At 42.6% G+C, this 19,601-nt stretch overlaps 1 protein-coding gene across 4 annotated transcripts in view; it reads right to left on the minus strand.

The window, feature by feature from the left end:
• Window positions 1–5,622: 5,622 nt before the first annotated feature.
• The window catches only part of FAM53A (family with sequence similarity 53 member A), a 106,502-nt gene continuing 92,523 nt past the window's right edge, over window positions 5,623–19,601 (minus strand). For all 4 annotated transcript variants that reach the window (XM_038752907.1, XM_038752903.1, XM_038752905.1 and 1 more), the window contains one exon: window positions 5,623–6,834. In XM_038752907.1, coding sequence (XP_038608835.1) covers window positions 6,508–6,834 — 327 coding nt within the window. In that variant the 3' untranslated portion in view covers window positions 5,623–6,507. The remainder of the gene's footprint in view (window positions 6,835–19,601) is intronic.

A 19,601-nucleotide genomic window follows, 5' to 3' on the forward strand; every position in this document is an offset into this window, starting at 1 on the left:
GTGAGCCCACTGTTGAGTAGGGACCGTCTCTGTATGTTGCCAACTTGTACTTCTGAAGCGCTTAGTACAGTGCTCTGCACACAGTAAGCGCTCAATAAATACGATTGATTGATTGATTGATTGGAATGCTTCCACATCTTGGTTTACCTACATGGTGCTCTCCTGGTTCTCTCCCCCTTCTCTTACTGCTTCATCTCTGTTTCTTTTGCTTCTTTTCCACTTCTCATCCTCTAACTGTGGGTATCTTGAAAGACTCATTCTTGGACCCCCTAATCTTCCTACTCTCATTCTCTAGGAGAAGCAGCACAACATAGTGGATAGAGCACTGTCCAGGGAGTCAGAAGACCTGGGTCCCAATCTCAGCTCTGCCACTTGTCTGCTGTGTGACCTTGGGCAAGTCATTTAACTCTGTGCCTCAGTTACCTCACCTGTAAAACGGGGATTAAGACTGAGCCCCATGTGGGACAGGGACTGTGTCCAATCTGATTGGCTTGTATCTAGTACAATACTAGGCACATAGTAAGTGCTTAACAAATACCATTGGAAAAAAAGTTATCCTTTTGTATGGCTACAGCTAGGCAGATGACACCCAAATCAAACTCGCTCACCTTAACCTATGCAACTGGATCTGTGGCCTTTGGATATTTATTTTTCCCACCCTCAGCCCCACAGAACTTATCTATGAATTGCATACTATGAATTAGTAAATTTATTTATATTAATATCTGTCTCCCCCTCTAGACTGTAAGCTTGTGGACAGGGAACATGTCTAACTCTACTGTAGGGTACTCTTCCAAGCACTTACTACAGTGTTCTGCACAGAGTAGTGATCAACAAATAATAATAATAATTGTATTTGTTAAGCACTTACAATATCCCAGGCACTGTATTTAGCGCTGGGGTAGATACAAGATAATCAGGTTGGACAGTCTCTGTCCCATCTAGGACTCACAGTTTTCATCTCCGTCTTACAGATAACTGAGGCACAGAAAAGTGACTTGCCCAGAATTAGAACCCAGGCCCTCTGTTTCCTAGGCCTATGCTTTTTCCACTAGACCGTGCTGCTACTCTATGATTATATGATTAATTGATCAACTGATACCCTGTCTGATCCATTTCCCACTGACAATGGGGTAAAGCAGGGATGAGAAATGGGTCCAATCCTATTTGATTTATTCTAGGTAATTAAACACATTGGAAAAAAGGTAACAAGACACCAGGATGCCTGAGTTAGACTACTGCTTCAGCACCTGAGAAACTCCTCCAAATCAACAGACTTTGTACATCATCCCGAGTCCTACTTAGTCAAGAATTACTGCACACAGATGACTGTCCCCAAGAATCCCACACCCAAGAAGATATGCAAGTCTCTTCACTCTATCAGTCAGGTTTTTCGGGTTGAGAAGTCCAAAGCAGAATGAGGCGATAGACCTGCCTGCATGAGAAGCCACATACAGAGCAGGGTGTTACTGGACACAGTACGGCCCTGGGAGTCAGGCTATGGATTCCAACCCCAGCTCTGCCACATGTCTGCTGTGTGGCTTTGGGCAAGTCCCTTCACTTCTCTGTGCCTCAGTTACCTCATTTATAAATGGGAATTAAGACTATGAGCCCCATGTGGGACAGGGACTGTGTCTAACCCGGTTTGCTTGTATCCACTCCAGCACTTAGAACAGTGCCTGGCAGATAGTAAGCAGTTAAATATCACTATTAATTACGCATAAACCAAATTCACACAGGCACCTAGGGCTAAATGCTGCTCTCAGAATTCTATGTAATAATAAGAAGAATTATGGTACTTGTTAAGGGCTATGTGCCGAGCACTGTTCTAAGCACTTGGGTAGATACAAGTTAAGCAGGTTGGACACAATCCCTGTCCCACATGGGGCTCACAGTCTTAATCCCCATTTTACAGTTGAGGTAACTGAGGCCCAGAGAACTGAAGTGACTTGCCCGAGGTCACACAGCACACAGGTGGTGAAGCTGGGATTAGAACCCAGGACTTTCTTGCTCCCAGGCTTGTGCTCTATCGACTAAACCATGCTGCTTCTCTACGCACTACACATACTATGTAACAATAAGGAAGTAGAAAAGCAAATCAAGAAGGCCTGTACCTCCCTTAGGAGGCTGAAAAATGGAGAGAGGCTACAGCATGCTATCAGGATCCAGGCCAACCTAAAGGTCTACAGGACTGTGAGGTTTGTCCAAGCTTCTCTCCGGCTGGGAGAGCTGACACACGCATTTTCCAATTCCTTGGACAGTTCCATCCTGTTCATTGAAGGGCAAGAATCGATACCTAATGGAAGGAGGGACCATGAACAGTCAAGTTCTGGAATGAAGCAGCATGGCGGGGGCCTTGGAGTCAGAAGACCTGGGTGCTAATCCTGGCTCTGCCACGTCTCCACTGTGTGACCTTGAGCGAGTCACTTCTCTGTGCTTCACTTCCTCATCGGCAAACTGGGGATTAAGACCGTGAGCTCCACGTGGGACATGGACTGCTTCCAACCTGCTTAGTTCATAGCTACCCCAGCATTTAGTACAGTGCCTGGCGATCAATCATATTTACTGAGCGCTAATTGTGGGCAAAGCACTGCATTGAATTCTTGGGAGAGTACAACAATATAGCAAAGAAGGTAGGCACAGTTCCTGCCATAACGGGTTTACGGTCTAGGTGGGAGCCATTAATACAAATAAATTATGGGTGTACATAACAGCTGCGGGGCTGACGGTAGGGTGACTAAAGGGAGCAAATCGGGGTGATGCAGAAGGAAATGGGAGAAGAGGAAATGAGGACAATCAGGGAAGGCCTCTTGGAGGAGATAGGCCTTTAAATAAGGCTTTGAAGGGGGGAGGAGACATCGTCAGATTTGAGGAGGGAGGGTGGTTCCAGATCAGAGGCAGGACGTGGGCGAGAGGTCGGTGGCGAGACAGACGGTATCGAGGTACGGTGATTAGGTTGGCATTAGAGGAGCAAAGTGTGTATGCTGCGTTGTAGTAAGAGAGCAGCGAGGTCAGGTACGCGGGGGCAAGGTGACAGAGCTCTAAAGCCGATGGGAAGGAGTTTCTGTTTGATGTGGAGGTGGATGGGCAAACATCGGAGGTTTTTGGGGAGTGGGGAAACAGGGACTCAACACTTCCACAGAAAAATGATCCAGGCAAGCAAAGTGAAGTATGGACTGGAGTGAAGAGAGACTGAAGGCAAGGGAGGGATACCATAAGTACTTTAGTAAGTGCCTACATGCCATAAAAAAAAACTCCAGCCTCCTAGAACCGAAACTAAGCTCACATTAACGACAGGTTCACCAGGTGGGCCATTATAGAGAATGAGCAACAGCAGGATACCAGAACAGCTGCTGTGTGGAACCTGAAACTGAAAACAAGGAGGGCAGGGGAAATGGTTTAAGGGCACAGTAAAGCAATGTCTCAGGCAATGTCGTACCCCAGCTGAAAACTGGGGGTTAACTGCAGAGGCCAGACTAGCAGCATGGCATACTGCTATTAAGAAAGGAGTGGCTCTTTTCAGGTTTCATATGGAACGAGAGACAAGGAGGCCAGAGAGAAAAAGAGTGCCAGGCACCGAAAACATTATATAATAATAATGGTATTTGTTAAGCACTTACTATGTGCCAAACACTGTTTTAAGCGCAGGGGTAGATGCAAGGTAATCCTCAATCGTATTTATTGAGCGCTTACTATGTGCAGAGCACTGTACTCTGTACTCTGTACAGGTAATCAGGTTGTCCCACTTGGGGCTCACAGTCTTAGTCTCCATTTTACAGATGAGTTAACTGAACCCAGAGAAGTGAAGTGACTCACCCAAAGTCACACAGCAGACAAGTGGTGGGGCTGGGATTAGAACTCTGACTTTCCCGTCACTGTAGACAGCACTACCATCCTTCCCGTCTCACAAGCCCGCAACCTTGGTGTCATCCTTGACTCCACTCTCTCATTCACCCCTGACAAAACCTGCCAGTCTCACCTCCACAACATCGCCAAGATCCGCCCTTTCCTCTCCATCCAAACCGCTACCTTGCTGGTTCAATCTCTCATCCTATCCCGTCTGGATTACTGCATCAGCCTCCTCTCTGATCTCCCACGCTCCTGTCTCTCCCTGCTTCAGTCTATACTTCACTCTGCTGTCCAGATTATCTTTCTACAGAAACACTCTGGGCATGTCACTCCCCTCCTCAAAAATCTCCAGTGGCTACCTGTCAGCCTACGCATCAAGCAAAAACTCCTCACTCTCGGCTTCAAGGCTGTCCATCACCTCGCCCCCTCCTACCTCACCTCCCTTCTCTCCTTCTCCAGCCCAGCCCACACCCTCCGCTCTTCTGCTGCTAACCTCCTCACTGGGCCTCGTTCTCACCTGTCCCGCTGTCGACCCCCAGCCCATGTCCTTCCCCTGGCCTGGAATGCCCTCCCTCCACACATCCACCAAACTAGCTCTCTTTCCTCCCTTCAAAACCCTACTGAGAGCTCACCTTCTCCAGGAAGCCTTCCCAGATTGAGCCCCCCCTTTTTCCTCTCTTCTTCCCCCCATCGCCCCCCTTCCCCTCCCCACAGCACTTGTGGATATTTGTACATATTTATTACTATTTTATTAATGGTGTGTATATAGCTATAATTCTATTTATTCTGATGGCATCGACAGCTGTCTACTTGTTTTGTTGTCTGTCTCCCCCTTCTAGACTGTGAGCCCATTGTTGGGTAGGAACCGTCTCTATATGTTGCCAATTTGTACTTCCCAAGCACTTAGTACAGTGCTCTGCACACAGGAAACACTCCATAAATACGATTGAATGAACCCACTACCTCTGATTCCCAAGCCCAGGCTCCTTCTACTAAGCCAGGCTGCTTCACATATGACAACACTTTTTACATGTATATGAGCTGGGACTATCAATCCTGCATGGGACTTTTCAGCTGTACACACTGTCACAGGTGAATTTCACCATTAAAGGGTCTTGTTTGAATTCGAAGACATACACACACACACGTTTCTATACATAAATCCCGGCTCCACCACTTGTCTGCTGTGTGACACCTTGGGCAAGTCACTTTACTTCTTTGTGCCTCAAGTCACCTCGCCTGTAAAATGGGGATTAAGACTGTGAGCCCCCCAGACTGAACAGGGACTGTGTCCAACCCTGTTTGTGTGTATACACACCGGTGCTTAGTACAGTGCCTGGCACATAGTAAGTGCTTAACAAATGCCATAATTGTTTTTATTATATGAAATTCACAGCCCCCCTTAAAACCAGACAACTTGCTTCCCCATGTTTAACAGGGAACTAAACTGCAGGTATCATTTAATGTACTTTGCATACAGAATTTCACTTCTTTAATCCTGAGAAATTAAACAATATTCCTTTTCAAAGACAAATGTCTTCATTCTTTCTGTTGCCATTAATCCCATTTATTCACCTAAGATTGTCCAAAGTGAATATTTATACATTTTTCCGCACATAGTACTGTGTGTAAGTGATAAATGTAAAGAACGTGAATGGAAAATAATACCCCACACTACGTTCTTGTGTTGAACAAAGCCCAGAGGAGGAACTGTCAGGGACATAAAATGTCGGAATAATTCCAACCAAATTAGAAATCAGAAAACCATACATGCAAAGCAAAATGTCTTTTATTTAATTCAAGGACTAGTTTCCGTCTAGTATTGCTGAGGGGCTCACCTCCTGGGGAATTGATCATTACAAAGTCCCTGTCTAAAAGTTGAAGTGCTCATGTTGTACATTCTTCTGAACCACAGAAAATGAAATAATAATGACCAGAAGTTTGGAAGCTACTTGCAGTTTTACCCCACCTAAATTAGCATTGCTTCAGGCTAGAAAACAATTCAAGTAGTAAAATCATGGAAAATATTAACCCTTAAGGTCACTACTACATTTTGATCAAAAAGTCTGCATGTATGAAAAAAAAATCATTTGTACATGTCATGAAGTTTCATAACCACTCACTCAATACGGAGTCACTTACAATATTTTGGATCGGGTGTCAACCAGAACCTCGGAAGAGTTCAGACCACCAGAGACTCAATGCTAACTCCCAATTAAATAACGCAACTCACTTTTCACATTATGCTTTTCAACAAAAGGAACATATACCCGCACCAGAATCACTGTAGGCAGATTTAGTTTTAATAGAATGCCCTTCTGAAAATTCATTTCAAAATAGAGAGCTTTCTTCACAACTGTAAAAGGCATAAAAATGCAAAATATTGTGTTAGGAAAATTTTAATCAAAATTACTCCTTAATGTTCAAAATAACATTTAACCTCCTATTTTTTTTTTTCTGTCAATATACCGATCAACAGATGTAAGCAAATGACGTTGTTTCACTTTCCCCTCCAACCTGAAATGTTTTTCTGTTAACCCAGGCCAAAAAAATAGCCAGTATGAAAACTCAGGGGTACGGATTACGCACGGCCATAGTAATCCGCTATCATCTTCAATATAGGACAGCCCGTTGGTTCTGATACGTTAGTTTTGCGACTCAGTTGTTTTCAATCTGCTCTAGATCCAGGTCCCCACAGTCTAGAGGAAAGATGCCCTCTTCGACACTCTCACAGTCACTTGTGTCCTCATCACTTTCACACGCCGCAGCTGCTTTCTTACAATCCCTTGTGTTGAAGCCCATTTGGCACGGCCCGGGATGCCTTACTTCATCCAGCTGCTCTTTCACTGGACTGGAACCAGGGGTGATGATATTCATTAGGTCATTTGAGTCACACGGGGAGGACACGATCGTCTTCATTTGCGTATCATCTTCATCGTCTTCTTCATAATCCAGGGAGCAGAGGCTTTTCGAATTTTTTAAAGTCTGCCATTGGAAACAAAAAAACAATTTTCGCATGAGCCACCCACGCTTTGCAAAGACATCACGAGAACCCGTGTAACTTGCGCTTTCACTACCCATGTTCAACAGAATGTCGTCAGGAAGATGGGAAATGTTCCTCCAACGATGTGGAGGGGCTGGAGTGTGGGGGTCGAATGAAATGTGCATGATTCGGCCTGGGCAGAAACACTACAACCCAAGTTTGCCTTAACGTAGAACTCTTCAAAAACCCAACCCGTGCATTGTCAGAGAACTGTTTTATTCCTGTTCCCGTTTTATTTAGATAAACTATTTCATTAAAAACCATAACAGTAAATGCAACAAACAAGAAATGGCAGATGTTTTGGGGTTTGTTTTTTTTTTTTAAAAAGACACGGTTCTTTTGGGACTCTAGCAGGGCACTGAATGCTTTGGATGCCTTTGGAAGAACAAAAATCGTCAGAATTTACGCAGCCACAAACTCCACAAATGAAATGCATGATTCCTTCCTCCCTCCAACACAGCCCCAGCTTATCAACCCAAAATTGTGTTGCCTACAGTACCTGAGAGCTCATACCAAGGAAAATCTGCGGCTATAAAAGAACATGAGCTATTTATTGCACACAGTTCTGGGATGAACAGGAATAAAATATACTCCTTTTTTTGAAGTGAGAATCTCTGAAATACAATTACTATTTCTAAGCAAGCGACCTGACTCCCTAAAAAGGAATGCATTTCTAACATCAAGGATTGGCTTATTATTTCTGAATAAAACAAAGAAAACAGAAATCAAAAGGACAATGAATGGGCTGCACTTTTGCTTCCAGGAGACTTTGTGTGCCCACACACCCGAGCATAGATTTATTTTCTCCCTTTATCTAAATCTTTTCACTTAAAAATGTTATTTCAAAATGACTTTCCATGATGCTCCAACAGCATTAAATTTCCCAAATACCTATCTAGCCTAATTATGAATGAACATAAAAATATTTTTATATCTAAGCACTTTGAAGCTTATGTTCAGTGACTTACTAAATGCCAATCAGTAGTATCTATTGAGCACTTGCAGTATGCAGAGCACTGTACTACATCTGTACAATGTAAGCTCGTATGGGCAGGGAATGTATCTGTTATATTGTACTCTCTCAGGTGCTTAGTACAGTGTTCTGCACATAGTACATATTCAATAAATATGACTGACCGGCCAAACTAAGTTACGCACTCGGAAAAGTACGATACAGCGGCACTGGCAGACAAGTTCCCTTACCACCAGGACCTTACAGTTTAGACGGGGAGAGAGATGCTGAAATTGCGGATATGTACATAAGTGCTGTGCAGCTGAGGGTGTGGTGAATGTCAAGTGCTTAAAGGGTACGGATCTAAGAGTGCTTAGTACAGTGCTCTGCACACAGTAAGCGCTCAATAAATATGACTGAATGATGGGAGAGGGAGTAGGGAAAATGGGGAAGACCTCTTGACAGAGACGAGATTTTAATATGACTTTGAATGTGAGGAGAGCGATGGTCTATCATATATGAAGAGGGAGGGCATTTCAGGCCAGAAGCAGGACGTGGGCATGGGGTAGGTAGGGAGACAGATGAGATCGAAGTACAGTGAGTAGGTTGGTGTTAGAAGAGTGAAGAATGCAGGCTGGGTTATAGTAAGAAATCAGCAAAGATAGAAGGGGACAAGATACTTGAGTGTTTTAAAGCCAGTGGAAAGGAGTTTGTGTTTGATGCAAAGGTGGACGGGCAACCATTGGAGGTTTCTGAGTGGGGAGAGGTGGACTGATTTTTTTTTATTTTAGAAAATTGATCTGGAGAGCAGAGAGAAGTAAGGACTGGACTGGGGAGACACAGGGGGTAGGGAGGTCAGAGAAGAGGTTGATGCAGTAGTCCAGGTGGGATATAAGGGCCTGGATCGGCAGAGTAGCAGTTTAGGTGGAGAAGAAAGAGCAGATTTTAGTTATGCTGTGAAGGCAGAATCTACAGGATTTGGTGACAGATTGAAAACATGGGTTGAATGAGAGAGATGAGTCGAAGAAAATGCCAAGATGACCGGCTTGAGAGGCACGGAGGATGGTGGTGCCATCTACGGTGATGGGAAAATCAAGGGGAGGATAGGGTTGAGGTGAGAAGATGACAAGTTCTGTTTTGGATATGTTAAGTTTGAGGTTTCAGCAGGACATCCAAGTAGGTGTTCTTAAACGCAGGAGGAAATGTGAGACTGCAGAGGAGAGAGAGCAGGACTGAAGAGGAAAATTTGGAATTCATGTGCATAGAGATAATAATAATGATGATGGTATTTGTTAAGCGGTTACTATGTGCAAAGCACTGTTCTAAGATGGTAGTTGAAACCATGGGAGTGAATGAGAACAGTTACTTCCACCTTCCAGTTCATATTATTTGAGAGCTCTGCCTATAATCATAAACAATTTTATGGTTTTTGGCATCTTTCTGCAGAGATGAAATATTCTAGGCCCCACTCTGTACCATCATTCAATGTATGAATCTCTGACAGATGGTTCAGTGATAACTGCTGAGATCTCTTATGTTACTGTAACGTGTACCAAATTCACAGATTGTGGCTGACTATTAAAACAGCACGTTTCCTAATGAATTCTAGTTTACATAATCTATATAAAATGTTCTCAATACCACATGAATGGCTGAGAATGAAACTTGAAAATTAAAAATCTAACACTAAGTATAATTGTGTAACACAGAGACACCACAAACATCACACCTGGGAACCTGAAAGATCCGCTTAAATAAAGTTGGCAGTTTGCTTTAAAGGCAGTCCCTGGATTTAAGATGTTTGGAGTAAAGAAAGGGCTAAATTTACACCCTATTTCAGCTTAAAACCCATCCGTTTGGACTCAATACCAGCTTCCTTTAGGACAATAGCTTTAGAAGTGTGGGCAGAGGAGGTTTAAAGAAATGGGGAGGGCAGAAAGATAGTGGTGGAGGAAGGGAAGTCCATGGTGCACAGGAGATCGTGGGTTCGCATTACCTGATTATCAGGACAGCCACCTCCACCCCCTGCAATCATGAAATCTTTCTGTCCTAGTACACACACATTAATGTGGCTAGATTACTCATCTCTAATTGACTCAGTTTACAGCTCTGGGTAATTGGGGTGAAAACAGGGTAATAATAATAGTAATGATGATGATGATGATGATAACGGTATTTGTTAAGCACTTACTATGTGTCACGCACTGATCTAGGCGCTGGGGTAGATACAAGGTTATCAGGTTGTCCCACGTGGGGCTCACAGTCAATCTCCATTTTACAGATGAGGTAACAGGCACAGAGAAGTTAAGTGACTTGCCCAAAGTCACACAGCTGACAAGTGGGGGAGCCAGGACTAGAGCCCACAACCTCTGACTCTGAAGCCCGTGCTCGTTCCACTAAGCCACGCTGCTCCACGTACCCAACGTGAGTTCAGAAGCAAATCTTCCATGTAAAACACTGTTCCTGATAAGAAAATTGGCTGTGCTTACAACATTCCAGGAAAGACCCACCTTCTGCGTCGTGGGGTCTGACGAATGGCTGACCCAGTATCAATAACTTCTCAAACCTACATTTTAAAATAAATTTTGAAGCCTACTTCCAATTGCCACATTCCCCTGATATCTGGCTTTAGGTAAAGGAAGACGGTTTCCTTTTAGGCCATGATATATTATGGTTACTGCCCACTCATCTGTGTAGATGAGTTAACACTTAAAAGGGGGGATTTTGAATCCCTATATGATTTCGTAGTCAACTTTACTCAAGTTAGCCCTTAAAATTATGCACAGCTGCCCCTCTGGACAATATCAGTAAATAGCTTGTAAAACTGCAAGTAGCTACATTGAAATCACTTGAAAGAGAACTTTAGGTACTTTATTCAATGCAACATTTACTGCGTTCAATTAGCTGTTAATCCACTTGTCCAAACCATAGAAAATGAAAAAATAGGTGGGTTGATTATCTTTAACAGCACAATTCCACCATTTTTTTTAGAAAGCAAAAGATCCACACTGAAAATTACAATCACGCTTTCCAAGAGAGGCTTTACATGGTGCACAAGTACAGTACCACACCTTTCAAGCACAATCGCTCAGCAGGGAAGCAATGAGTATGAGTTCAATGGTATTCACTTCACACAAGATGCTGAAATGGCAAAACAAAAGAATCCGGACCTGGCAGTGGATGAACTCAATCAGCTAAAAGTATGCCTTTGAATTAAAAAAAAAAATAAAAAAAAGAGGTTCAATATATTTTAAAAGGAGTGGGATAATAAAATGGCTGATGTTAGACCATGTAGAGAAAACAATGATGGTGAGGAAAAAGAAAATATCCCCAGACCCTTGCTTGCAAATCAAACTGGCCAGGCTCCCATTAACTTGAAAGTAAGCTAATGTTGTATGTATGTATGCCTTACAAATTTTCTGGTTCAGGGATCCCCAGTGAAATCACTGTATACATGAGGAAGGCACAAGAATCAGTGGTATTTACTGAGCGCTTATTGTGTGCAGAACACTGTACTAAACACTTGGGAGAGTACAATACACATTCCCTTTCCATAACGAGCTAGAAATTTCAAAAGTCTATTTGCTAAAGTAGTTCATCCTACACTCAAAGGATATACTAGGTTATTAATATTTCTAGCTTTTGACACACAATTCCTAACTCAACTAAGAAATAATTTCTGTGAAGAAAACTATAGAGAAATTTCAAATACACTCCAATGTCTTCAAGACTTTGCCCTAAGCTGCTTCACTCAAATGATACTGTCGGTTGAAACACTATGCCTGATCACTTGGTTCGCAATGTGGAATAGTGACGGTTGTGCACAATGGCATGCTTGGACTGAATTTCATCATCGGGAGTGTCAACCTGGAAAACAAAGTACTTATGGGGCAATCTATGTTAAGTTAAAATGGAAAACAAAGCAAAGTCTCTGGAGTTGTCAATGATTAAATAGCACAAGAAATACCTGTTCAGATTTGATTCTGGGTTTATAAAAGAAAGCTTCTGAAATTTCAGTCACTCATTCCATCATACTTATTGAGCTCTTACTTTGTGCAGAGCACTGTACTAAGCACTTGGGAAGTACAAATCGGCAACATATAGGGACGGTCCCTACCCAACAACGGGCTCACAGTATAGAAGGGGGAGACAGACAACAAAAGAAGTAAACAGGTGTCATGCCATCTGAATAAATACAATTATAGCTACATACACACCATTAATAGAGTAATAAATATGTACAAATGTACACAAGTGCATTGGGGAGGGAAAGGGGGTAGGGCAGAGGGAGGGGGGAGCGATGGGGAGGGGAGGAGGAGTTCTCGCCTGTCCCACCGTTGACCCCCGGCCCACGTCCTCCCCCTGGCCTGGAATGCCCTCCCTCTGAACATCTGCAAAGCTAGCTCTCTTCCTCCCTTCAAAGCCCTACTGAGAGCTCACCTCCCCCAGGAGGCCTTCCCAGACTGAGCCCCCTTTTTCCTGTCCTCCTCTCCATCCCCCCCAGCCCTATCTCCTTCCCCTCCCCACAGCACTTGTATATATATTTGTACAGATTTATTACTCTATTTATTTGACTTGTACATATTTACTACTCTTTTATTAATGATGATGTGCACATAGCTGTAACTCTATTCATTCTGATGGTTTTGACACCTGTCTACATGTTTTGTTTTGTTGTCTGTCTCCCCCTTCTAGACTGTGAGCCCATTGCTTGGAAGGGACCATCTCTATATGTTGCCAATTTGTACTTCCCAAGCGCTTAGTACAGTGCTCTGCACACAGTAAGCGCTCATTGAATGAATGAATGAATGAATGAATGAATGAGAAGAAAAATGGGCTCAATCTGGGAAGGCCCGGGTGTTTCTCACGCGGAGGGGCGGGTTGTATGGCCCTCACCCCTACCCAACAAGCCCGCTGGGATCCCACCTGAGCCGGCGTGCACTGGCCCTCACCTTCACTGCGCCACAGGTTTGGCTTTTGTGCGAGCCCTTGACTCGCACACTTATTAGACTCCTCGGTCCGAGTTTAATCAATCAATCGTATTTATTGAGCGCTTACTGTGTGCAGAGCACTGTACTAAGCGCTTGGGAAGTACAAGACGGCAACACATAGAGACAGTCCCTACCCATCAGCGGGCTCACAGTCTAGAAGTTTACACCTACCTTTACCAGTTCAATCTAAAAAATCTAATTCTGAACCACAGGGATAGAAGTGTACAATTGCTACTAATTTCCCAATTCAAAAAGTACAATCCTTTATTTTAAAGACATTGTAATGCTCTCCTAGAATAGTTTTGGATTTATCAACCTACACTTAAATGGAGTTGACTCCCCAGTATAGCCCATTTGCCACAGATGGGGAAAGCCATTCATTTTGCCAGCAGATACACTGGCCTAAAAAGACATGTTCTATAGCAGCTTCCAACCCACTCTTTTAAACTAAATCCCCTTTCCTCACGAAGCACCCAAATCTATTCCAAAATTGCAGTGGGAACATGTATATGTCTTCTATTAGCTCGTATATGGGCTGTGCAAATAGGGCAGGTCACCTCTTAAGCCATAAGGGAAGCAATAGGCAGCTGATTTTGAAGACTAGCAACTTCAAAGAGTTGAACTTTCTAGCTGATGCAGCGCAAAAACCCCCTAAGGACATGGTGAAGGCTTTGGGACCGAATAGCAGTCAATATGGTTAAAACATTTCTGGGGTTGCCTCTCGCAAAAGTGTTGGCCTGACACCAGATCCTGGATCTGTAGTGGCCCTCCAGGATTCAGAGGTTGGATCACTTTATTTAATAATAATAATAATAATAATGATAATAATAATAATAATGGTATTTGTTAAGCACTTACTATGTGCAAAGCACTGTTCTAAGCACTGGAACACTGTTCTAAGTGCTGAACAACAAGAACAACAATAATAATGGTATTTGTTAAGTCCCTATGTGCCAATCACTGTTCAAAGCACTAAAACAAGCACCCTTACCTTCCCACTTATGCCACACCAATCACCTCAGTACCTGTGTACTTATTTATTCATTTCTTTATTCTTTTACACCGTTTATTCTGCTTCTCAATCATAATTATGGCAAACTTGCCAATTGATGGCCACAGGGTTTACTCCGAGGGTAAAGATGGTATTTTAGATTCTGAAATAGCAGTAAGCTCATTGTGGGCGGGGAACGTGCCTACCAGCTCTGTTATATTGTACTCTCCCAACCGCTTAGTACAGTCCTCTGCACAAAGTGCTCAATAAATATGATTGATTGACATAGGCCTCCGTGCCTGGGAGGCCCTCGATAAATACCGCTGATACTGAGACATATGTACAAGGAGAAAGACCGGGTATGTCTATAAAGACCTAGGGATTAGAGTATTTCACAAACTGAATGCAGGTTAGCAACCTAGTGGATTATTTCAAAAGTTTTATGATTATTGGGACTATAAATTAGTGAATACTGACATGCCGCAAGAGGGTAGTTAATTCATAATCTATAAAGCTCATATAATCTTCTAAAATTAAGGCAAGGCAAACTCTTTTTCCAGAAGTGTTTAAGTGAAACAAGCAGCTTAAACATGTATACATATATTGGGAAGCACTTACCGACAAAGACTTGAAAAACCTCAAAAGCCCCCTGAAGACCTTTCAGAAACCCGAGATAGACATGGTGCTTAGCTAAAGAGAGGCAGTGCAGTGTGAAGAGAAAGAGTTTTGTACATGCATGCAAAAGTCGACCCAAGTATAAGCATCTTAACGTACACTTTTACTTACCTCCCCAGTGCTTAGAACAGTGCTTTGCACATAGTAAGTGCTTAATAAATGCCATTATTATTATTAAAGCAGGTTTCAGCAACAATGTGTCTCCCATGTCATCAGAGAACTTACTTGATTTAAATTCCAATCTTTAGGTCACCTTACACAGTCCTTGGCCCAAACCATCCACAAGTCTGGCAATTTTTTAAAAAAATTTATTGGTATTTGTTAAGCGCTTACTATGTATAAGGAACCTTATTATGTGCCGGGGTAGAACCTGGCAGTCCAATATGAGATGTTCCCATGTTTCTATCTCTTCACAATCATATCTGGGTCAGCAGCAACCTCATTCTGACATTCTTTCATATATACTTTTACCCCTAGGTTTCCATACATTTGGGGGTGATGGCATGCAATTGCATTTACCACCCCAACTTAATTTGTTCAAATTAAAAAACAAAAAACTTTGTTACCCTTATAGTACACTTTTCCTCAAAAACCTGCAGTTGGGAAATTTAATATACGCCTTTTTCTTACCTCACAGGGACAAAATGTGAAAGCACTTTAGGTAAAAATAATAGCAGAAAGTTGTATTAAAGGACTTTTACTTGCGGGTTCTAAAATGAATGTTCACAGTAGAATCAATTTTTGTTTTAATTGGCCGGTCATTAGAGAATATCTTCTGATGAAATGTTTCTAATGGATGGCTGAGGGGAGAATGATAATTGTGCATCCTCTAATTTCTCCAGCAACAATTCTCAAATCACTCCCAACACACACTCTTACTGAATGATCTGTCACAAACTCCGCAATCGTCTGTCCCTAAAACTAAGCTGGCACAACGTTGAAAAAATAGCCTGTTTGGTAGAAGGAGCCAGTTTGCCCTTGGCAATCCTGCTCAAATTTCCAATCAGTCAGAAGTGATGCCAGCTATTTCATTCCAAACTCCCTCCCCTCTCTCCCCTACAATTCTTGAATTATACGTTGATTGAACCACACTTGGGTTTTCCGCTGACTCCTGGCCAACTGTAAGGAATACTCAACTCCAAGTGTGCGTATACTATCACCATAATATTTTACCTTGAGGGTTTGGGGAAAATTGATAAAATAGACATTTCAGCCCCCAAAGTACTGATACATAAAGATATAATTTGAACCAAATGTTATGCACTTTAGGTTGTACTTCCTACGGGATTGTGGTAAAAAAAAGGACTAGGAAAATGAACAAATAGGCATAGGCTGACTGCTTGGCAGCTGAATAAAAAAAGGGAAGCACCAGGGTAAGTGAAGTTGGGGCAGTCAGCTGAGTGTCTTCTGTTTTCTGACAGGCAGCCCTAAATTGGCTTTGGAGAATTATACCAATCTTGACTAAAAAGTCTGTCACATTCTTCAAATAATATATTATAAATTATTTATATTAATGTCCATCTCCCACTCTAGACTGTAAGCACATTTTGGGCAGGGAACCTCACTACCTACTCTCTTGTACTGAACTCTCCCAATCATTTAGTACAGGGCTCTACATATAATACCACTGATTGATTCCTAACAATCAAAATTACAGCTTCCTAAATTAAAGTATTTAAAATCCTTCCCTTTTTTTCTACCAATAAGTCTCAACGTTCAGACTAAACCATTACAGTAATCATTTAAAAAATATACACATAGCATACTGACTTCCTGCCTTTTCTGAATTCAGATATGAATGTTGCTTAGAAATGTTTCAAAACTGCGGATGGTTAATCCAATTTCTCTCATGCTGGAAGATGAGTAACTTTCATTTTATTACCATAGGTTAGGTCAGGATTTAACAGTAACCAAAGGAAATGCTCCATAAGAGCTAAAGTCAGAAAAGTGCTTCCACTAAGTTTGGCAAATTCCAGTTATCGCCTTGAAAGAAAATACAGGGATCAAATATGAATGATCATGCAGAAACAGAAAACAGAGCTAACAAAAGCAAAAAAAAAAAAAAATCAACTCAGAGTTTTTTTAGCATTTAGCATCAAGACATAAAATCACTAAAAGAAACTCAAATCAAGATGATTTGGCCAGGCTATTAGATAAAAACATACAATGTCATCCTCTGTTCAAATTTTATCCTAGTATTTCTGCCCCTTCAAAAGATTCAAAAGCATCCGTAAAGAACAAAACTGTAGATGCTTCTCTTTACACCGCAGAAAGTACTTCAATATTTTCCAAGTAAAATTCTTTTTTAAACCCTAAAAGGCCACCTGCCCATCCTGAGGACACATCTGGCTTCTGAGCCATGATAGGTGGCAGGTAATAACATTTTCTCATACAATTAGCATCTTTCAAGAAGAATGCGAGTAGTAGGAGGCAGAGCAGAAGGCCCTTTCAAAAACGAAACCTTGAAGTTTATGATTCCGGCTTGGTTTGGAACCTCATGCTTGCATGAATATAGAAAATAGATCACTCATTATGCTGGCACGCTGAACCACATGACACTCTTAACAGTGAAGTGGCACGGTCCAGAAATAATGTAATAGCCGATTTCAGACCCAAATTTTTGCATATATTAAGATCTGCCACAGTGGGATCTATCAACCTAAAGCCTCCGTCTAAGGACCAGATGTTCAAATGAAGTGTTTTAGTGATTAAAACGTAGTCCATAATCCTAATCCCCTACAAGGATGTAACATTGCTGTTTTCCTTGTTCTGGGACTTCATTTAAAATATTTTTAACTGATAATTTCTAAAACGGAATATTAAATGGGTCAAGTGATACAGTTTACTTAGCTGTTTTAATCAAGTTTCATTAAAACTACAAGTTCATTCGTTTTTATTGGATGTTGCTCAGAAATGTCTATAAATGACTATCACATCATTCTTTTACAAGTTTATAAAGGCTACACTGTTTTCTTCAGACATTAAGGGGCCCTGCCACAGATCTTTAAGGGAATACGTTACGGTTAATATTTCTTTAACCAAATACGGTTGGTTATTACCCAATTTTGTGTTAAAGAAAAACTAAGGCAGTCTCAAGTTGCACTGTTAAATCTTCAATTTTTAAAGATCACTTTTTCTTTCTAAAGTGATACCTAATTCATTTGAAAATCATTCCAGATTTCTCTCTACCCACAACCGACTGGAAACCATGTACATAATAAGTGCTGATTTGGTTTTCCAGAAAATCACATATTATCTAGCACTCACTTGCTTAGAACCTTAGGGCTTTGCCAAGTTTTATCTTTTGCAAAGATGGTTTTCAAGCTCATGCTCTCCTACAAGGTATTGGACCAAGTCACCTTAATGCCCTCATTCCAACTTTACAGTCTGTGAAATGAATTAAAAGAAAAGTTAACCCTAGGAATATAGACGTTACTATTTACTAAATTATTCATTTCGTATGCTTTGCCTAATTGGACCCTTGTAAATTAGTCTTGTCCTAAAACTAGAAAAATAATACTTACAAAAATGAACTTTGATGCAGATTTAATCCTAACACTGAAATGATCCCCAAAATTGAAAGTGATTCCAATATTTCTCTAGCGTTTGTCATCCTGACAGTCATTCATTCAATTCAATCGTATTTATTGAGTGCTTACTGTGTGCAGAGCACTGTACTAAGCGCTTTGGCAGTACAAGCTGGCCACATATAGAGACGGTCTCTACCCAACAGTGGGCTCACAGTCTAGAAGGGGGAGACAGAGAACAACACATTAACAAAATAAAATACAGAGACTAAATATGTACAAATAAAATAAAGTAATAAATATGTACAAACATATATACAGGTGCTGTGGGGAGGGGAAGGAGGTAAGGTGGGGGGGATGGGGAAGAGGGGGAGAGGAAGGAGGGGGCTCAGTCTGGGAAGGCCTCCTGGAGGAGGTGAGCTCTCAGTAGGGTTTTGAAGGGAGGAAGAGAGCTAGCTCGGCGGATGTGCGGAGGGAGGGCATTCCGAGCCTGGGGGATGACGTGGGCTGACGGCGGGACGGGCCAGAACGAGGCCTAACGGTGAGGAGATTAGCGGCAGAGGAGCGGAGGGTGCGGGCTGGGCTGTAGAAGGAGAGAAAGGAGGTGAGGTAGGAGCTGGCGAGGTGATGGAGAGCCTTGAAGCCCAGGGTGAGGAGTTTTTGCCTGATAATATTGAGTCCCATACGGGACAGGGACCGAGCCCGACCTGATTACCCTGTATCTATCTACCCCAGGGCTTAGAACAGTGCCTGGCACATAGTAAGCGGTTAACAAATACCATGAAACAAAACACTTAACAAAAACCACTAAAAATAAATAATAATGATGAGCTATCCTCACTCAGGCCTGCCTTAGAGTCCCTGCACTTAAATCATTTTTTGTTTACTTGGGCGGTGACCAATCATATTTCCGGTTTCCCGCTCACCCCTGTTGTTCACACTGTCCGTGTCCACCCCGATTAGATTGGACACTCCGTATCTGCTGTGCTATTGTAAATAAATATATATATATATGTACATATATATATATAGATATAGATATACGTAAATATATACTGTATCATCCTCCTCTCCGATCTCCCATCCTCTTGTCTCTCCCCACTTCAATCCATACTTCACGCCGCTGCCCGGACTGTCTTTGTCCAGAAACGCTCTGGGCATGTTACCCCCCTCCTCAAAAATCTCCAGTGGCTACCAATCAACCTGCGCATCAGGCAGAAACTCCTCACCCTGGGCTTCAAGGCTGTCCATCACCTCGCCCCCTCCTACCTCACCTCCCTTCTCTCCTTCTACAGCCCAGCCCGCACCCTCCGCTCCTCTGCCGCTAATCTCCTCACCGTAGGCCTCGTTCTCGCCCGTCCCGCCGTCGTCATCCCCCGGGCCTGGAATGCCCTCCCTCCCCACATCCGCCAAGCTAGCTCTCTTCCTCCCTTCAAGGCCCTACAGAGAGCTCACCTCCTCCAGGAGGCCTTCTCAGACTGAGCCCCCTCCTTCCTTTCCCCCTCCTTCCCCTCTCCACCCCTCCACCTTACCTCTTTCCCTTCCCCACAGCACCTGTATATATGCATATGTT

Source organism: Tachyglossus aculeatus, chromosome 10 (assembly GCF_015852505.1).
Source record: "Tachyglossus aculeatus isolate mTacAcu1 chromosome 10, mTacAcu1.pri, whole genome shotgun sequence".
Lineage (NCBI taxonomy): Eukaryota > Metazoa > Chordata > Mammalia > Monotremata > Tachyglossidae > Tachyglossus > Tachyglossus aculeatus.